The sequence below is a fragment of the Poecilia mexicana genome, unplaced genomic scaffold (assembly GCF_051168715.1).
Source record: "Poecilia mexicana isolate PSO_F unplaced genomic scaffold, ASM5116871v1 scaffold_17, whole genome shotgun sequence".
Lineage (NCBI taxonomy): Eukaryota > Metazoa > Chordata > Actinopteri > Cyprinodontiformes > Poeciliidae > Poecilia > Poecilia mexicana.
In genome coordinates this window covers 20,222,099-20,242,313 of record NW_028263386.1, presented here as the reverse complement: position 1 = coordinate 20,242,313, position 20,215 = coordinate 20,222,099, and the positions used below count along the sequence as shown (strand labels likewise).

At 37.3% G+C, this 20,215-nt stretch overlaps 1 protein-coding gene and 1 long non-coding RNA gene across 3 annotated transcripts in view; one reads left to right on the top strand and one right to left on the bottom strand.

Annotated features, from left to right (window-relative positions):
* The first annotated feature begins 1,904 nt into the window (after window positions 1–1,904).
* The window catches only part of LOC148154807 (uncharacterized), a 20,678-nt gene continuing 2,367 nt past the window's right edge, over window positions 1,905–20,215 (top strand). Inside the window, exons 1-4 of one of the 2 annotated variants that reach the window (XR_015765948.1) lie at window positions 1,905–2,184; window positions 2,310–2,422; window positions 10,691–10,859; window positions 18,161–18,297. This is a non-coding gene — a long non-coding RNA (uncharacterized LOC148154807). Of the gene's footprint in view, window positions 2,185–2,309; window positions 2,423–10,690; window positions 10,875–18,160; window positions 18,298–20,215 lie in introns of both variants that reach the window. The other variant, XR_015765947.1, reaches the window with a different exon arrangement.
* On the bottom strand, window positions 3,687–15,603 carry LOC106931402 (myosin-7-like). Its single transcript, XM_088015078.1, has 37 exons — window positions 15,382–15,603; window positions 15,042–15,185; window positions 14,775–14,931; window positions 14,666–14,693; window positions 14,469–14,580; window positions 13,567–13,659; window positions 13,427–13,490; window positions 13,252–13,350; window positions 13,064–13,167; window positions 12,840–12,978; window positions 12,609–12,727; window positions 12,377–12,526; window positions 12,122–12,292; window positions 11,735–12,044; window positions 10,992–11,071; window positions 10,696–10,901; window positions 10,165–10,288; window positions 9,828–9,964; window positions 9,396–9,651; window positions 9,069–9,311; window positions 8,808–8,984; window positions 8,583–8,728; window positions 8,422–8,512; window positions 7,948–8,337; window positions 7,710–7,836; window positions 7,509–7,627; window positions 7,222–7,418; window positions 6,956–7,139; window positions 6,718–6,883; window positions 6,511–6,635; window positions 6,111–6,419; window positions 5,813–6,016; window positions 5,432–5,728; window positions 5,219–5,323; window positions 5,032–5,127; window positions 4,816–4,950; window positions 3,687–3,813 (listed from the first exon to the last, which is right to left on the bottom strand). The coding sequence occupies exons 1-37, from the start codon at window positions 15,580–15,582 to the stop codon at window positions 3,793–3,795; spliced, it is 5,826 nt and encodes a 1,941-aa protein (XP_087871204.1). The 5' UTR covers window positions 15,583–15,603; the 3' UTR covers window positions 3,687–3,792.

Genomic DNA, 20,215 nt, shown 5'->3' with positions numbered 1-20,215 from the left:
ATCTATTTGCTACTTAAACACCCATCTCTGACTAAAGACCAGAACGTTGCATGGACATTGGAATATTGTCTTTCTATTTGCAAGTTGAGAGAGATAAAACAAAGCAGAGCAACACAACTTGTGGGGCTTCAGACCTTTTCGGATCTTATATTCAATAATAGTTTCTTCAGTGATTGGTTATAAAATAGAGATGGAGAATAAAGAGCTGCAGCTGTCGTCTGCAAAGACACAAGACAAGGTCACAGTTGTGAGGTCTCTTTATTATCACTCAACACTACTTGTAGTTAAGTCTACAATAGGCATCCTCAGAGACAATACTGTCCCATTGAAGTTCATATTACATAAAGGGATACTGAACATGGTGATGCACTGTGTGTCTCGTGAGTGGAGTGAGTCTCACTTTCTTCAAGTGAAGGACAAATGGTGTTTATTTCCAAATTGCCATTCCTGCTGTGGTTACCCTGGATGGGTGGAGCATTGTGATGCTGAGTTCCTATAAATACTTCGGTGTCTTAATTGATGACTCCCTTAAAGCCGAGACTGAAACTGGGTTTTTATTATCACAATATGCAATACTTTTCTTTCTATATAAAAAAAACAAGCAATTTGTTGCTGCCATTTTTTGTTTGACTATGATGACCTTTTGTATATGTGTGCGTCTGCCCAATGTCTTCACAAGAATGATGCAGCTTAACATCCTTACCATTTAGAGGAAACTGCAACACCTTGACTAATCATTGTGAGTTATATTTTCAGGTGGGAAGGCCTTCCTTGACTACCTGCAGACTCCATCATTGGTACACTTTAAGTACAAGGCAATTCTTGGTGTTCTTCCAATGTATCTGTGTTAAGTGACACACAGATACACACAAAAGAGCATCAAGCAATACTTTTTATGTACCAATGGTTGGTACTTGCTCTCTTTTTCGAATATTTTCACCAAACTCAGAAAAAAGGTATTTGCTTACCTACCTCCCACAACGTAGAACGATCTCCAACATGTCTTGCATCTTGACAGCTTGATTTCTCCGATCAAGTCAGAAAACAACAGCTTTCTCAAAAGTAGCTATTGTTTTCTGACGAACGTTATCAGCATTATAGCCTCTTGTGAATCATTAAAAATAAAATCGACAGTCAACCTTATAATTGAAAAATATTTTATTATCCTGATTTTTATTTCTGCTTCTTTTGAATGCATTTGCTTATTTAAATTGGAAATGATTTATTTATTTGTGACCTATAGGTTCAGGCGCGTACACAGAGAGGGCATTCGGAGACTGCCCTTGTGCTGCTCCTGTTGACATGGCATTGTTTTCTTCTCTTTATTCTTGAGCACAAAGATAACTTGTGAAATTCCTGCTGGCTGCCTTTGAGGGCTTGGTGGTTCAGAGGAGAGCTTGGGGACAGCTTGTGACGCAGGTTGTCAGGGCAGTTTTTTTTTTTGTTTGTTTTATTGATCGGCAGCAACAGTTTATTATAAGTAACTAAAGGTACAAAACAGTATAATTTGCATGATATGTCATTTAAAGTGGGATGATTTATCTTTACAAATCAGATTATAAATTAATCCACATTTAGCCCAGTGTTAGAATTGTTTGCAAGTTTAAGTGTGAAAATGAATCAAGAAAGACAAGAAGAACAAAACTCACATATGAACTTGCCTTTATTTATGGCAAACGAAACCCTTGGTGTTCAGAATTTCTTGGTTAGACAGAATTTAGCCGAAACTGTGATGAAATCCTTGTGAAAACCTCTACCACAGTGGACATCACATCTTACTCCATCAGGCCATGTCCTGACTTGTCTTTGTACTTGGATTGTCATCTCTGTTACTTGTCCCTCAGTCTATTCCAGGCTCATGAAGAGAACACTTGTCCCTTCACTGAAGGTCTCATTCTCAGCTGTCCACAGCCTTTCTGTCTCTGACTTTTACAATCGCATGAGCATCCCAAAGGAAGGTGTGAGACACCTTGCACCACTTAAGTTGAGGAATCTGAGCCAACAAAGCTATTAGTAGTATTTGCTATTTGCTGTTGTGAAAGGTCACTTCTAAGGGGAGTTGATTGTTCTCGTCCTTGTCTTTGCCTCACTCATTTAGTCTATGGGCTTCTGACTGGACTCAACCTGAATTCTGAATGTGCTCGGATGCGGAAAAGAACCAACATATCATGAAATTATGGAAAGGTATTTATTTTTTATTTGTCTGATTACTAGTTTATATAGTTCATGCTAAATGTCACTTGAATATACTTTGCAGTCATTAAATCACGTGTTTTATTTTAATTTATGATTTTTTTGTATGTATTGAGAATGATCTTACAGGTGGGCAATTAAGCTCCTGTACTGTGACACAATTGGGCCTTGTCTGGCACTGAAGATGTGTGCTCCTCTGAGATAAAAAGCTTCATTAAGTAATACTAAGGTTAGTAGTTTAAATTTTTTTTGATATGACATTTATCCATGTTTATTTAGTCTACTAAGGTTGACAACAAAACATTTCACCTCAAACATAATTTATTTAGAAACTAATGAAATGTAAAAAATGAATGGGTAAACATTTTATAGTGATAATGAAACATATGCATGTAGACTAATTACTACATTTATTCCATTTCATTTCTTGCTCATAGTAGTGTTGGTTCACAGCCACTGTTGTCTGTTAATGCAAAAATCTGTGGTAATGCAAGATTAATAACACTACTCTAATTGTATACTAAAGTTAGAAACTACAAATACTTTTTTTTTCTGTTAAAAAAATGTATGCAGCATATATACAACTTTGATGTCTAAAGTTGAAATAACCAGGAATTTAATTTCTAGTCTAAATACTCTTGTCCAACCCAGTGATCACATGTGACATTTGTAAAAGCACGCCAAATAAATCACTGGTCTCAATGAAGACAGATGAAATCTACAGTGGATTGTGTGTGTAATGCACTTTTTTTTTTCATTATTTCATGCCAATCTGTTTCAGCTCAAATGAATAACTTCTAAAGTATTTAATGTACTTCTTGCTATAAATCTAAAAATATTTTGTAGAGTGGATTACTAACCTGCCTTCTACAACATCAGATCTATTAGTGGCTTTAACAACAGATAAATGAGGCAAATCTCCCCTCCTTAAAGGGAGCAGAGGTTTGCAGCCACAAACCATTACAGCAAAATCCCCAGAGTAGCAATTGCTAAACTGTTTTAAGTAGCTAAAGTTGCTAAACTAATAATTTGTTAATTTATAGGGCAAATCAGAGATTTAATCTAAAACCTGAGCAATTCTCCCAGTTTTCTACTATGGGTCAGCAAATATGTAAATTTTTATTTTCTTATGAAACTTGGATGATTGGTTTACTGTCATTAGTTTACTACTGGTATCTAAACTAATATTTCTCAATGTAATTTACAATTGTAATAATATAGTTTCTGGCAGTACTTGTTCAGAAAAAAAACATAGTAATACAAATAACCCACTGAAAGTAAATAAGTGCATTTATTTTTTTTAAAAAAGGTGTACATTTTCAGGTATTTGCAGTCTTGCATGTCATATTCAATATTCTAATGGTACAATAATGTTCTATATTTAGTTTATCCAGTCAATCTGATTTATTGTATTATGCTCACAACTTTCTTGAATGTAATTATTTTCTTCTGTAAACCATCAAAACTGTAGGCAATAACAAGTCAAGAGGCTGTTTTAGATGCACGTTTGATTTATTCTACTCAACACGACAGCATGCTTAGGGAGGCACCATTAAATTAGCAACAGGTGTCTCGGACACTTTATTGTCTGGAGAAACTTTATTCTTCATCATGTCCTTTCTGAAAAAAAGAGAACACAGGATAAGTGTTGAGTGGTATTTAAACAAAGTAAGGAGCCATTGGAGTGGAAAACAGAAATTTACACACGTTATAAAAAGACACAGCCCTTTTTTAAATAATCCATTTGTTTAATAAAAAAAAAAGTAATGAGTAAGATCATTTTTGTAGGGATTTTTTTTTTACTTTGTTCAAATTCAGAAGTTTACCAATAATGATATTTTTTAGCATTTGGTAGAAATGTGAAATACTAACTTTGGCATTTCTATAAACTCTATAATTTGGGTCAGATATTTTGGGTGTCTTTCCACAAGTTTCTCTAAACAGTGTGATGCAACATTGGCCCATTACTCTTTACAGAACTGGTGTAACAGTTTCATAAAGCCAGATTGCTCCCAAACACCTTTTCAACTTAATGTTTTCTATGACACACAGATCATGGCTTTGTGATGACCACACCTTGATGCTATTGTTTTTTGCTAACTGGTAGCAAGTTTGGTTTATTATTCTTTTCACAGACCCATTTGTACTAAAAGCGTAACTTCCTTGCTGATGACTTGAGATGTTTCTTTAATGTGTGCTTTTGTTCTGGGGTTGATAAGCACATTTCACATCAAACACATTCATAACTGCGATACAGAACCTCTCTCTGTCTTGATTACTTAACATTTACTTAACATTTCTATTATGATTGTACTTGTATCAGATTGTTTGAACAAATGAATGTGGGTCTGAAGATTATATCATGGAATCAAATGAAATTTCAGATTGGTTGCTAACTATAAGTAATACACAATATTTCTTTGAGAGATTAAAACAACCATGGAGGTGTTGTTGTTGGGTTGTTTCAGTTCAAAAAGTCAGAAATTATTTCAACCAGGGATTGTCAAGGTCAAACGTTTTGGTGTTTTTGTTTTTTGGGTTGGACATGAAAGCATTTTTATGCACTGGACATCTTTAAAAACATCTTGGAAAAACAATTACCATTTTTGTCTACATACAAACCTTTGACCCAACATCACGGCTCTTGGCTCGTAACTTGTTGACTTGAGACTCTGCGATATCGGCTCTCTCTTCAGCCTCGTCCAACTCATGTTGAAGCTTGCGGAACTTGGTGAGGTTGCTGTTGGCCTGTTCCTCCTGTTGGAAAAGCATCACATATTCCAGATAAGTATATGGCAGTGTTATGTAATGATTCTTTTTTGAAAGAGCCATACTTACAGCTACTTCTGCAGATTTCTTATAGGATTTCACTTTGAGCTGAAGCTTGTCCACCAAGTCTTGGAGACGTGCCAGATTTTTACGGTCCTCTTCAGTCTAGGTTTAATGAAATAAGATGAAAGGACATTGGAAAAATACTTTTTTAGTTTATGAAAACTACTAAAGAACATTCTAGATGAATAGCTACCTGATAGGTAAGTTCCTTGATGCGTCTCTCGTACTTTCTCACTCCTTTTATTGCATCACTGGATTTTTTCTGTTCACTTTCCACCTCATTTTCAAGCTCCCTGACCTACAGATTCCACAGCAAAAGTCATTAAACATCATATTGGTTGAGATTCAGAAAACATTTGATTTGCTTGCGCAAACACTTTGTCTCGATGAGCCTTCCTCTACTCACCCTGGCCTCCAGCTTCTGGACCTGCTTCTTGCCTCCCTTCATGGCGATCTGTTCAGCTTCATCCAGACGGTGCTGCAGATCTTTGATGGTCTGCTCCATGTTCTTCTTCATGCGCTCCAGGTGAGCGCTGGTGTCCTGCTCTTTCTTCAGCTCCTCAGCCATCATGGCAGCATCAGTGATGGCCTTCTTGGCCTTCTCTTCAGCATTTCTGCATTCCTGCACAGCCTCCTCCACTTCAGTTTGAAGCTGAGCAATATCACCCTCCAGCTTCTTCTTCTGGTTTAATAGGCTGGTGTTCTATTCACATGTAAATTGAAAAGTTTCAGAATTCCTCAGTAATAATTGTACAACTTGAGAAGAAATTGATTAAAACTGTCTCACCTGTGAGTGCAGTAGCTGCACCCGCTCACTAACATCCAGCAGCTCTTGCTCAGCAAGTTTGCGGCTTCGTTCGGTTTGCTCTAAAGCGCCCCTCAGTTCCTCCAGTTCTGCCTGAAGCAGATTGTTGCGTCTTTCAACGATAGCAAGGTTTTCCTTCATGTCATCATTGGCTCGCAGAGCATCATCAAGTTGGAGTTGAGCATCCTTTGAATGAATATCAAATGTTTTTTTTTTTTTTTATCAGGTTCTGGTGGTTTTAAAGGCAATACCACAATTACTTTTCCTATTACTTACTGACCTTCAGATGTGAATGAACCGACTTGAGCTGCTTCTGGGCCTCAGCCGCCTGCCTGTTGGCTTGGCTAAGCTGGATCTCCATCTCGTTGAGGTCTCCCTCCATCTTCTTTTTCAGACGAAGGGCTTCATTCCTACTGCGAGTTTCAGACTCAAGGGAGCTCTGGAGAGTATCCACCATCCGCTGCTGGTTTCGCTTTACTTGTTCCATCTCCTCATCTTTCTCAGCCAGCTTCCGCTCAAAGTCAGCTTTTATTTGGTTCAACTCAAGCTGGACTCTGAGAATCTTGCCTTCCTCATGCTCCAGTGAGGCCTATAGAAACAGGATGAGTTGCTTGAAATAATTCATTTCACTGAACACTACAATATTTTAATTCTAGTAAAGGTTTTGCTCTGCACTTAACCTCTGCTTCCTCAAGAGCTGTCTGTATCTCGGACTTTTCTTGTTCCAGCTGCTTCCGAATCTTCTCAAGCTCATGAATGTTCTTTCCTCCCTCACCAATTTGCTCAGTGAGGTCAGATATTTCCTCTAAAACCATAATTGAGACGATGTATGAATTCTTTTTTCTAATTAAACTTTTTGTCTGATGTCTTATTGATGAATAACCAACCTTGAAGGTTCTTGTTTTCCCTCTTCATGGTCTCCAGATGTTCAAGAGACTCTTCATAAGAGTTTTTAAGTTTGAAGAGTTCTGTGCTCAGAGATCTGGCTTCTTTCTGAGAACTCTCTAACTCTGACTGAGACTCTTCATACTTCTGTTTCCACTCTGACAAAACCTAAAAAAATGATGGAGATGTAAGTATTTTCTCTTTAGGTGTGGTAAGTTCATAAAGCTGTCTCTTTTCAACCTTGTCAAAGTTCCTTTGCTTCTTGTCCAGAGCAGCAGCAGCAGCATTAGACCTCTCCACATCCACCATGAGATCTTCGATCTCATTCTGCAGTCTGTGTTTGGTCTTCTCCAGAGAGGAGCATTTGGCATTCACTGCTTCAACAGCCTCCTCAGCCTCCTGCAGACGCTGAGCCAGCTTCTTCCTGGATTATGGAAGGGTTGATTTGGGATTGGATGCTTTCAAAACTATGTACAGACACAGAAATTCAAATGTGCTGTGCTCACTTGGCTTCCTCCAGTTCCTCAGTTCTCTGGATGGCATCAGTTTCGTACTTGGTTCTCCACTGAGCCACCTCAGAGTTGGCCTTGGACATGCTGCGCTGCAGTTCAGCCTTGGCCTCCTGCTCCTCCTCGTACTGCTCCCTGAGGAGGTCACAGTCATGGCGAGCAGACTGCACCGCGTGGGCCAATGCATTCTTGGCCTGAAAAGAAAGTATATGAAAGGATATAGTCGCTGTCAATAAATCATCTTTATTTAATGGAGTTACCAAGGTAACTTGGTTCCCAGTTACCTTGATTTCCTCTTCCAGTTGTCTTTTGAGGTCTTCAAGTTGTTGTGTGTAAGACTGCTTTCCTCTGGTGAGTTGAGACACTAAGGAATCCTTTTCCTCAAGCTGCCTTATAAGTTCACCTGAGAATAAATTTAAAAATTAGGTTTTAAATTGATACAGTTTATATACACTATTCAAGAGGTTTAAAGTGCTTGTTTATACCATTTTCAGTTTGAAGCTTAGCTCTCTGCATGGTGAAGTCATTGATAGTACGCTGTCCCTCTTCTGATTTGGTTTTATATTCATTCAGCTGATCCTCAAGAGACCGACACATTTTCTCCAAATTGTTCTGAAAGAAAGTAAATACAAGTATGAATAATCGTCACCATGTGGGACAAGACAAGACCAAGATTTTCAGCCAACAACAAGAAAACATTGGGTTACTTAATATTTAGCTGACCTTGGCCTTGACAATCTGCTCCATATTAGAGACCACATCATCCAGCTCCAGTTTGAGCTCGCTCTTCTCCTTCTCCAGCTTCTGCTTGACTCTCTGCAGGTTGTCGATCTGCTCTCCCAGGTCAGCAACAGTGTCGGCTTGTTTCTTCCTGAGTGTGGCAGTAGTGGCTTCGTGGTGCAGGGTGGCCTCTTCGAGGTCTCTGCGGAGTTTCTGGAACTCGGCCTCCCTCTTCTTGTTCATCTCAATCTGGGCGGCTGTTGCTCCTCCAGCCTCCTCCAGTCTCTCACTGATCTCCTCTAACTCTCTAGCCAAGTCTGCTCTCTGCTTCTCCACCTTGGCACGAGCAGCTCGTTCTGCTTCAAGCTCTTCCTCTAGCTCTTCAATGCGGGCCTAGAACAAAATGATGAAGGTTGCATTTGCTTTTACAAACATACAGTCCTTCTTGTTAATATTTTGTCTGGTGAGAATTTTCACCTGCAGCTCCTTCAGTTTCTTCTGAAGCTGAGCACTCATTGCTTGTTCATCCTCTATTTTTCCATTGAGTTGGCTTATTTCAAAATCTTTCCTATGGATGATAAGAATGTATAAAATGATGCTTACTTAGAAAGTAGCTAGTGTTTTTTATATGGTCTTACTTTTTCAGCCTCTCTTCAAGTTGCTGCTTGTCATTTTCTAAGTCCATGATACTTTCTTGGGCCAACTTTAAGTCTCCCTCAAGCTTTCGCTTGGCTCTCTCAAGGTCCATTCGTATTTTCTTCTCTTGTTCTAAAGATCCTTCAAGCTGGAGAGAGGCAGGCAAACAATCATTTATAGTCAAATAAACATAATTCAGGATTCAGTTGTAATGTTTTAGATCTTACATCGTCCACTTGCTGCTCCAGCTTCGTCTTGGCCTTGGTCAGAGTGTTGACTTTGTCTTCCTCACTCTGCAGGTCATCCAGGGTTTGTTGATGAGCTTCCTGTAAAGCTTTTTTCTCCTTGGTGAGTTTGGCAATGATTTCGTCCAATGCAGCCATCTCCTCTGTCAGGTTCTTGACCTATAGGCCAAAAGGTTTTCAGTGTGAACCAATGGTATTTGAGAGCATGATGTGTTTTGGTGTAGTGGTTAGTCTTTATGGTACCTTGTTCTCTGTAGCGTGTTTCTCTTTCTCCACCTTTGCCAGAGTTAGCTCCAAGTCATCAATATCCTTCTTTAACTCAGAGCATTCATCCTCCAACTTCCTCTTCTTTGCAGTCAGTTCAGCATTCATCTCCTCCTCGTCCTCCAGTCTTTCTGTCAATTCCTTGATTTTTGCCTCCAGTTGAATCTTACTCTTGATCAGGCCCTCACATCGTTCCTCAGCATCAGACAGATTATCTTGCTCCTTTTATCAAAATAAATTAACATGTTTTACAGAATGGTTATAATAAGCTGTGTTAAAACATTAAAAATCACAGTTTCAACATACAGTTTGGACTTGGAGCTGCAGGTCGTTCTTCTCTTGGAGAAGAGAGACCATTTTCTCCTCTAGTTCCTTCCTACGGGCTTCGGATTTTGCATAAGCCTCTTTGAGTTTGGTAAACTCCTCCTTCATGTTGGCCATCTCTTTCTCAGTCTCAGCTGATTTTAACAGAGGTTTGATCTTGAAGTATAACTTCATCCAGGGCCAATTCTTGACCCCCATGAAGGCGCGGATGTTCCACTGAATCACAAGTAGTGCGTCCCTGTGTGCAACATTTTGTATTAAAGCAGTTGTGAAACTGTCACAATTTTATATTGCAATGTATCTCTTTTATACCCCATATTATTTGTTTCCCACTTTCTTAAAATAAGTTATAACATCGCCAGTCCTTTTAAATTAGTTTATTTAAAATTAACATATGTACTAGATATTAATTACCTGCGTTCTACAATCTTCTGGAATTCTATTCTTGCAAGAACTCCCCTGGATCTTGCCTGGATCCTCGTTATAATGAGAGCCAGACGGTCATCTCTCATCTCCTCCAGCAGACCAAGGAGCCCAGCTTTGAAGAACACCTAGTTTATTTAAACATGATACTTAGGCATGTGTGGGAGTGTTCATGTGTAAGATTCTGGCTCATTTAAACTTTCTACGTGTGTGATTTAGATGTCATCTCAATATCAGATCTAAATATAAAACAAAAATAATAAATTATTTTAACTGACTGGCATGTACAGAGATCTGACAAATGTTTATACAACATAGATTTACTTACCTTGGTGTGACCCAATTTGTACTGGTTGTGATCGATATCTAGGGAACCTAGAAGCTTCTCTGAAGCCTTCTTGTTATCGATGAACTGTCCCTCAGGTATGGCACTTGGGTTTAAGATGCGGTATCTATAACAAAAGTAAAAGATCGCTTGTGTAATGTCTTTGGAATAAAATGCTCAAATTCAACTGCCACTCATATTTTCAGGTTTGTTAAATGGTATTCAAAAATTTTGTAAAACCCAATGAACTCCAATTCAACAATAGAATCTATGAACAAAGATATACTCAAGGGATATAAACAGTCTAGGACGAATAAAAGCTGGAAAAGAGGCCTTTTTAGGTCCTTTCATTTTGAAGCAACATGTACTTAAACTTTTTTGTAGACTAGTGTCTTTTGTAATCAACTAACCCAAGAAGAAATGTTTGATTTATGTAAATTATGTTCAAAATGCAATATTTGTAACAAATACATCCAAACATAGTCATTTTTGTTCTTTAGCATTTCTATATTTGACTTCTAATCAACAGGAAACCTCTGCTTGAAGTCTCCATAGAGGATCCTGTTGGGGAAGCCCTTCCTGCAGATCCTGATGCCTTCCAGCACACCGTTACAGCGCAGCTGGTGCATCACCAGAGGATTCTCCATGGCCCCAGGAGTCTTGGTCTCGTTGGGGATGATGCAGCGTACAAAGTGGGGGTGGGTAGACCTCAGGTTGGTCATCAACTTATTCAGGTTCTCCTGAAAGCACATGTTTATTGTCAATGGATGTCTCACAGCCAAGTAGACTTTGTCTTTTCGATGTTTTATGACTGTTAAAAATAATCTTACCCTGTGCAGGGCAGATACAGTTTGGAAAGATGAACCTTTCTTTTTAGTTCCACCCTTGCCTTTTCCTCCAGATTCCTGAACTAAAAGTTATTAACACAGTATTAAATAGAAGAAACAATCCAAACCATATGTAGATTTATTGTTTTCAAATAACACAGTTGAAATAAATCAAAAAGAAATAACGCATGGATTAAAGATGCATATTTCTGGTCTAACGTTCATTCAGTATTTTCTCCATGTCATACTAATTACCTACCCACCCATTGTTTAAATTGGTGATCTCCATAGCAACCTATAATGTTCATGCTGAAACAGAGAAACAAATATGCTAACAGCTACTACTGCCTAGCCATTTATCAACAGTTAAGAAGACTTTATTTCTTGGCTTTAAACTTCTTTAATAATTTATTTGACACCACATCTCCATATTTTAGCACCATGAATGATGATGAATCAAACTATCATGCTCACATATATTTGGGTGTCTAGTTGAGTTAATATTATTTAGTTAGATTAGTTAGTTATCGTTTAATAATTTGGGTTTGTCTGATGGAATTCTGCGTGAACAGTCAGATGACAAATATGCTTCACATTTGAATTTGATTCATTATGAAGACCTTAGCAAGCAAAATGGAACCAAAAAACCTTACCTGTTCTTATATAAAGGGGCATCTACTATGTCCCCTTATTTAATAATAAGATATGTTTTAAAAGGAGTAACTCATACCTGATTAAATACATACCTGAATCGGCTCCTGCATAGTTTGCAAACAGAATACCAAGCAGTTTGAGTGTAGACTTCTGGTACAGCCCAACAACGGTCTCATTCAGAGGATCCTTGTTCTTCACCAGCCAGTTGTTGATATTATAATCAACAGTTCCAGCATAGTGGACCAGGGCAAAATGGGCCTCTGGTTTGCCTTTGATAACTCTAGGCTTCTGGAAGTTGTTTGATTTCCCCAGATGATTGTCATAAAGCTTAGCTTTAAATGTAGCATCAGAGGCTTTGGGAAACATGCACTCCTCTTCGAGGATGGACATGATTCCCATGGGCTGAAAGGGTAATGAAAGTGGTTTGAAACACAAATGACCTTTTACTTTCTCCATATATCTAATATTCTGATTCTCACCTTTTCAATCAGGTCAATACAGGCCTGCAGATCCATACCAAAGTCAATGAAAGTCCATTCAATCCCCTCTTTCTTGTACTCTTCCTGCTCCAGCACAAACATGTGGTGGTTGAAAAACTGTTGCAGTTTTTCATTGGTGAAGTTGATGCACAGCTGCTCGAAGGTGTTGAACTGGAAAGATATTGAGAGTAATTAAAACTGAACTCTTAGAATAAAAAACTCAACAAGTATGCGTTGATTCCTATCTAAACTCACATCAAAAATTTCAAACCCAGCAATGTCCAGCACTCCAATGAAGTATTGGCGAGGCTGCTTGGTGTCAAGAGACTGGTTAATTCTCACCACCATCCACAGGAACATCCTCTCATAAACTGCCTTAGACAGGGCTCCAACTGCATAATACACCTCAATAAGGACGTGGCAAAGACATTTGTTAAAACTAAGTAATGTATCACCAATGATACTCATAAAACATATATGTCTTTACCTGGGCAACATTTTGTCCCTTGGTGACCCACTCATTCCCCACTTTGACCCTTGGGTGACAGAGACCTTTGATGAGGTCAGCAGAGTTTAGGCCCATCAGATATGCTGCTTTGTCAGCATCTTTGGAGAATTAATGACATCAGTATTATTTCAAGGTTACCATCATTGCTTGAGCATGGTAACACATATTGTGTCATTGACTGTAAACTGTTTAAAAATAGAAATATTTTACCTTCAGTGCCATCAGCCTCTGCCTGCTCCTCTCTCTGCTTGTTCTTAAACTTCATGTTGCCATGATGCATAATGGCCCCAGTTAGCTTGTACATACTGTTTTTTTCTTCTTGAGTGAATCCCAGCACATCAAAAGCTTCCTGAATAAGATATGTTACAGTGGTCAACTTTGTAGACACTTAGTGTTGTTGTTTTAAAAAAAGTTTGTGAGAATGCTCAGCTCACATCAGTAGCCATCAGCTCTTCAGAGTCATTGATGGAAGCCACTGTTGTCTCTCCTTGGGAGATGAACGCGTAATCATAGGGGTTGTTGGTGATGAGTAGCATCTCTACAATTACAGAATTAAAATATAATATCTGTAATGTCATACTTTAGAAAACATAATTGCTTTGAACATGTTACCTATACTCACCCAAAAGTTCAGGCTTTGCCTGAGACAGGATCTGGTAGAAAATGTGATAATCCCTCTCAGCTTTGAGCTGGTAGGTGACACGTGACTTTTCCAGGAGATCTGATGGGAAAATAATCTATTATTCTCGGCAGAAATGGGCCAGCACTGCCTTGAAGTATGTAGTCATGGTACGTACAGGTTTCAATATCAGCAGAGGCAAGCTTTCCTCTATTGTCAAAGTGGATTCGGATGAATTTACCCTAAAAGAAAAAGAGAGTTGTTGAATTCCTTGACTTTTTCTTAGAAATTACTAATTCAAGATCCACAGTCACTTACAAATCTGGAGGAGTTGTCATTCCTGATGGTTTTGGCATTGCCAAAAGCCTCCAGAGCCGGGTTAGCCTGAATGATTTGATCCTCCAGGGTACCCTGATGCCATCAAACAAACTCACAATTTCAGATTTAAAACAGAATAAACAGTTCACGTTGACATATGTGACATTGTGAATGCACTGCATTTTTCTGATGTAAAGTATAGCAATCTATATATAGTCTATATAAATGTAAATATTTATATTAGTTGTGGAACTTTATTAAAATTTTTAAGCGACTTAAATACGGGGTCTGTAATTAATAAATCAGAATTAATCGTATTTTAATCAAAAACTATGAATGGACAAAATAACTAACATTTTTAAATCAGAACCCCTTATGCTGCTAAATTATTGAATAAATAGATGCATAAGCTAAATAATAACAATATTTAATAATAACAGACATAATCTGCTATGTCTGTTATTTAAGTTATTCAAGCATCAGATTGGTGCAAAGTGCCATTGTACCTATTCAGCTTTCAAGTGTTTATGGAGTCCTTGGTCATTATTGTATAAAAAAAACAACTGTGTAGACTGTGAATGCTGACTTTAACATTGGGGACATCTGTGCTTGCAATATGTTGATCATTGAGATGATATTTTAGGCTCGAATAGTTTTGGTGATACGTCAGCTCCTTTTTTGCACAACTTGCAGTCAACATCCTATCAAATTGTCTTTTGAAGCCAAAATTAACCTACATTGTATTGCACATAAAAAAGCAATTATTTGTATTAAAATATTGAACACATTAAAATCTGATTAATGAATTAAAATTAGTGCATTAATTCCTGGCCCCAATATATATATTTTTTTTATTTCAGTAATTTTAAGCTAGAGCTTTTTAGTTGCATTTTTAAACAAACCTTCTTTTCACTTGCAGCATCTTTCTTCCCAACTCCAGGCGCAGCAGCAATGCTGGCAAAGTACTGAATGACACGCTTGGTGTTTACAGTCTTTCCAGCTCCAGATTCTCCGCTGTGTAAAAGACACAAGAAAAGTTTCCTGCCAGGATCTACAACTTAGTACCACTATAGAAATATAAGGTTGCAGAGTGACTCACGTAATGAGGATTGACTGGTTTTCTCGATCTGTCAACAAGAATTTTTAGCAGTCAAGTCAAAATTACACTGTAATAAGGGATGTGTGCACAAAATAAGGGGTTTCTATACCTGCCAGCATGTACTGGTAGCCATTGTCAGAGATGGAGAAGATGTGAGGAGGAGCTTCACTCCTCTTCTTTCCTCTGTAGGCAACGACCACCTCTTGGTTGTAGACTGGCAGCCACTTGTAGGGGTTGACAGTCACACAGAACAGCCCAGAGTAGGTCTGCAGGTTAACAGGTAACAACAACATAAGAGTGCCATACATGGCGTTATTGAATATAGACTTCATTTCACCGCAATGTTAGTGTGTGCATTGAAGTTTAGCTTTCTTACATAGATCATCCATGCTGCGTAACGCTCTTTGAGGTTAAACAGCACAGCTGGCTCATGGAGGAAGGTGAACATGGCCATGTCTTCAATTTTATCAAACTTTGGCGGGTTCTGAGGATGTACATCACACTCCTTCACAGTGACAGTCTGTAAAAGAAAACAACAAAAACTTTGTTTTACATCTAAACTGAATCATCAGCATCATAATATTTTTATTCCAGACGCATAAGAAGGTCCATAGTAAAAAGATAAAACAAGATGGGAAAAAAATCAAAATAAGAATCAAACACCTCTATGGATTATTGATTGCACACATTTTAGTACTGAATATAAATTCACTTGCCTTTCCAAATTCTGTATTAGCAGTGACTTTGTCACCATCACGACTTTGGATGGTTGCTTTTACGTACTCAACCTCTGGGTCAGGTACGAAGCACTCTCTCTTCATGTCGAAGGGGCGAGTCTGGGCCTCCAGACGCTCCTTATCCGATTTCCTCAGAAAAGAAGCAGCAGCCCCAAACTCTGCCATGGCGGCATCACCCATGTTTCAACCTGGTTTAAAAAGTAGCCTTCTTTATATTGTCAAAATTATCTTAAAATGTCACTGTTGAATGTTTCCAGAAGGACTTATTAAGACGGCAATCTTATTCTCTGACAGGATTAAAAATTGGATATCATATGTCAAGTCACAGTTTTAAAACTGATTAGTAATTTGAATTTATGATTATTTATTGCTGTCAGATCAGTATTTTTTATTTTTTTTAAATATTAGAAAATGCTCATTTTTAATTGCTTGGCTTGTTTTGAAACTAGGAGTCAATAAGGAAAGTTGCTTCTAAAAACAATAATACAACTTAAATTTTAATTTCTAATTCATCTAATATAACAAAAAAAGTATTTCAATCATATTGTCATCAATATTTTTCATTATACAATAAAAATCCTTTTGTAGCCAAAGCTGGTTTTTACCGTGGGTGGGTTAAGCTCCAAAAGAAGATCAGAATCAGTCAGAACTTCTGCTCAAATCAGATAAAAAAACAAAACAAAAAACAAATCAATTCATGCTATTAAAAAACACCATTTGCCATTCCAAATGAAAGATTTGGCATTTATTTGAAGTTTTAACTAGGTTAAGAATTAAATTGTACCAAATAATGTTAACAATGTTTATCTTACCTTTATCTCTTAATCTGTAAGCACAGAAAATGCTCAGTGCCGTGCCGGACAGAAGCCGTATCTCCTTAAATAAAGCCTGTTGATCCACCAAATATGGCATAAATATTTGGATAAAGATTGCACATTAAAAAAACGTTGTCCTAATTGGGCAGAATGGTCTGCGGCTATTTGTTGCTGTAACCTTGTGTCAAACAAGGCGAGGACAATACATGGTACAATGAAAGGGGAGGGCAAGAGGTGGGGATCAGGGACAGGGTTGATATCAAGTGACTCCTAATTTAATCATGTTAAATCATATTTCATTTCTTCATGCCTTAATTGTAGATTTATTGATAGTTTAATTAAAATGTTTTTATTTTGGAGTATAATTATGTTATAAATAATATAAATAATTTCTAAGATGCATTTAAATGGAATGTTTGCATGTTTTATCTTAATCTAGTTTGTCTTTGTTTAAACCCGAAATCTAAATGTTTTGCTAATTTCTATTGGAAAAAAATATGAGAATTTATATCAAGTGTCTCTTTAAATTCACAAATTTTTGAATAACAAAATGCTTACAACTGTGAAAGTGGACTAAAATCAAGGAACTCCACTACTTTTCCTGTCTGTATTAGTGTGCTGAGTAGGTGTGTTTAAAATCTCACACAGAAGAATGATGGACAAGGAGGGTTAATGACAAAGATTAAGACCAATTTGTTCCTGAAACAATGTTTGTGGAAGAGATCTTGACTTGTTGGCCTTGTTAAGATTCCTAATCTAAAAGATAAACTTCAGCAAAGTGGGGGTAGAGAGGCATCCAAAGTCACTGCTGAGACAATGAAGAATTGCAGCTGTTGTTTAGTGAAACCTATGGTCAGAGACTTTAAATTATCACTCACCACTGTTCTGCCCCACAAGGTCTACGCCCTTTGTCTCATTGTATCATGGCATTGTTCCCTCTCCTTTGGCCTTGTGGACAAAGATAACCCTGTCAAATTCTTGTCTAGATTTTTCCTCTATGACTGTGAAGGACAGCCTTTTAGGGCAGTGATAAAGTTGAACTTTATGTCATGATAGATGTGAGGAAGCAGGTGCACTGCACTCAGACTTAGTTAATTTAAACAGTAAATATTTCTTGTTGATTTCCCTCACAATTGGTGGGATTGACCTAAAAAGTAGTCACATAATACAGCCTTCTTGTGTTTTGAATGCAGGATATGATTTTGTATGTTACATTATTTTTTGAATGAATAAATTTACTAACTATTGCTTTTTGTTTTCCAAAAGAGATAATACATTTCTGCTGTTAAAGTAGCACAAATTAATTGAATTGCATATGTAGAGTTTAATTGATGTGGAAAAAGAAGAAGACGCTTAATGTACTTTGAATTTACATCAGAACTGAGACATAAATACAAACTGTTTTTGTTTTTGGCCTTTTCAAATGAGGATCCTTTCACCTGTTCAAGTGGATAGCATTATTTAAAACGTTTTGAAAGATAGAAATCTTCTAACTCCATTACACTTAGTTCTGTGTTGAAGTGTGATGCTTTGCGATGCATCTGTTAACAATGCAAGCGTCTTTAAGAATTTGATTTCATATTATTGGATTATCATTCTCAGCTGTTTCCATCCCATTGGAAATGTTAACTCATGTCACCCCACTGACTTTCATTCCAGCTTCAATCTATAACTCCTCTTAGGTGGGTCCAATTGTTCCTAGGCTGAAACAACAAATGGTGTCACCTCAAAATGCAGCTGGTTTTAATATCTGCCTCAGTCCTTGAGCCTTTGTAAACATCGCTGTCCTATGTATTAAGCAATTAACAAACTAAAGCTTGTAATACGATTGTAACAACATCTAAATGCTACTATGGACTCAGGGGGACATTTAAGCAAACATTATAGAGATTTGTATAGAATGGATGACAGGACTCTTTTGTTGTCCTGTAATCTCTCTGTAGGTTTTGAAAATCTTTGGAGGACGGAGCCATGTGAGATACAGATCAAGTATTTGGTGCCAGCTTGCTTCCATCTTCTACCTCACTTCTTCATATGCTGACAGTCTCTCTGTGCCACTTTGTGCAGAACCCAAAGGAAGGTAAGCTGAAATTTACCAATAATGCTACTTTAGTTCAGTTTTTTTAGCATGTGTGCATGCTTTAAGTTTAATATTTTATTTATTATTAAGGTGATGTTCCCAACTAAAAATCTGTTTCCCAAAACAAAAATGTAGCTTATTGTTTACTAACTTGTTGCAGTAGCAGTAGTGATTATTATGTTTGATTGGATGTTGCATTGTGAGTCTTTGTTTTAACGTTAAAAATACACCACTATTTAATTAGCTTTTAAATAATTGACATACACTCATACATTTTGAGAAATATAAATAGCTGAGTTAGAAGAGCATTACTTTGATTGTTTTACTGCAAGTGTTTTTCATTATTTTACCAGCATCATGAAGTAATATGGATGGATTGATGTACATTCCCTTTATGCTAAAATTTAATGCCTGAGAATGCTACTATATATATATTTGCATTACAACAAGACTTATTTAAAATTTGTTAGTGTTTAATCTCTTTATAAATAAAATTATTGGATTTGTTTCCATTCAGAGTCCAGCTGAATGATATGTATGTGTGTTACAGTACGTCTAGTTGTCGCAAAGATTTTCTGATCCATATGTCTGCAGCAGGCGAAATCAGCATTCTATGAACATGCTGTACTGTATAAATGTAAAATGTTTTCAGTGCAAAATAAATTGATCAAATGTTTGGGGTTTTTTAAGGACGTATTCACCACCTTAGATTCTTGTATTGTCTTCGACTGGTTTAACGTCGAAGACGCCCCTTTTCTCTGTGAATGTAAACATTACTGCTATGCAGGGGGATAAAACAAAGTGAAGTTACATCCCCAACTCACCATGGCTTTCATTTGCCCCTGTGCTACTAACACCCCAGAGCTTCTTCATATTGCTCTCATAAATGATGTACACACTTGCAGACATGGTAAAAACAAAATACCCCCTCTCAAATCAAGAGTTTTAATTCCTAGATATCCTATTTTACCAGGTTCTGAAGCTACATTAATCTTGTATAAAGTGTACAAGAACACACTTCACATAATTTTAAACAAAGAAAAAAAGAACAAAGTTTGTAACAAACACAAAGTACACTCCCAATTCTTTAGATACGTATAATTACCCCTAAAATTTAAAGGGACATTTATCTTTTTCCCAAGACTTTTTGGGCTCTTTATTTAACAGTAAATGTGTGCTTAATACTAATTAAATACTTTGCCGTTTTTGGGGGGGAAGTGTGTTTGGGGGACCATTAGGCATTCAGAAAATATCTGCAACACATGTTGTCAACACAAGGGGGCAGAATCTATCCACCTAATTCATGCCCCTTATGTTTGTGAACATAGGGCATTGATTAGCTGTACAAAGATGGTAAGTATTTACCTCTATTCAGAAAATAGAAAATATTTTACATCCATTGTTTTGTCCTAAACTGAAAATGGAAACTCACATGAGCTTCTTCTTGCTAGTCTTCCATGAGAGCCAAATTTATGGAGGAGATTTCCTAATAATTTTCCTGTGGACAGATTCTCCACTTACCATCTGCTTTTTGGTTCCTTCTTTAATTATTGCCCAGCCTGTCAGTCTATGTCATGATCCTTAGGTCTTTAGGTTTTGACTTCTTTAATATTATTTAAGAGATCTTGCCTTATACAATTAATTTCTCTCTGAACACATTTCTATGGATTCCTTATTGTTTGTAAGGAATTGCCTGATTAGTTCATTCCTTTATGTTTAATTTCTTAGCTCTGTCCTTTTTACCATTATGGATTTATTGGATCAATGACAGTCTCATTCCCTGGGTTTGTAGTTTATGTATTTGCTCTCCTCAAGAGCCTCCCAGTTAACTGATTACCACATCTGCTTTCAGTGTCGTTCTCTACGCTTTCCTCTGCATATAAGCTCACACGTTTTCTTTGTTCTTTGCTCCCATTCC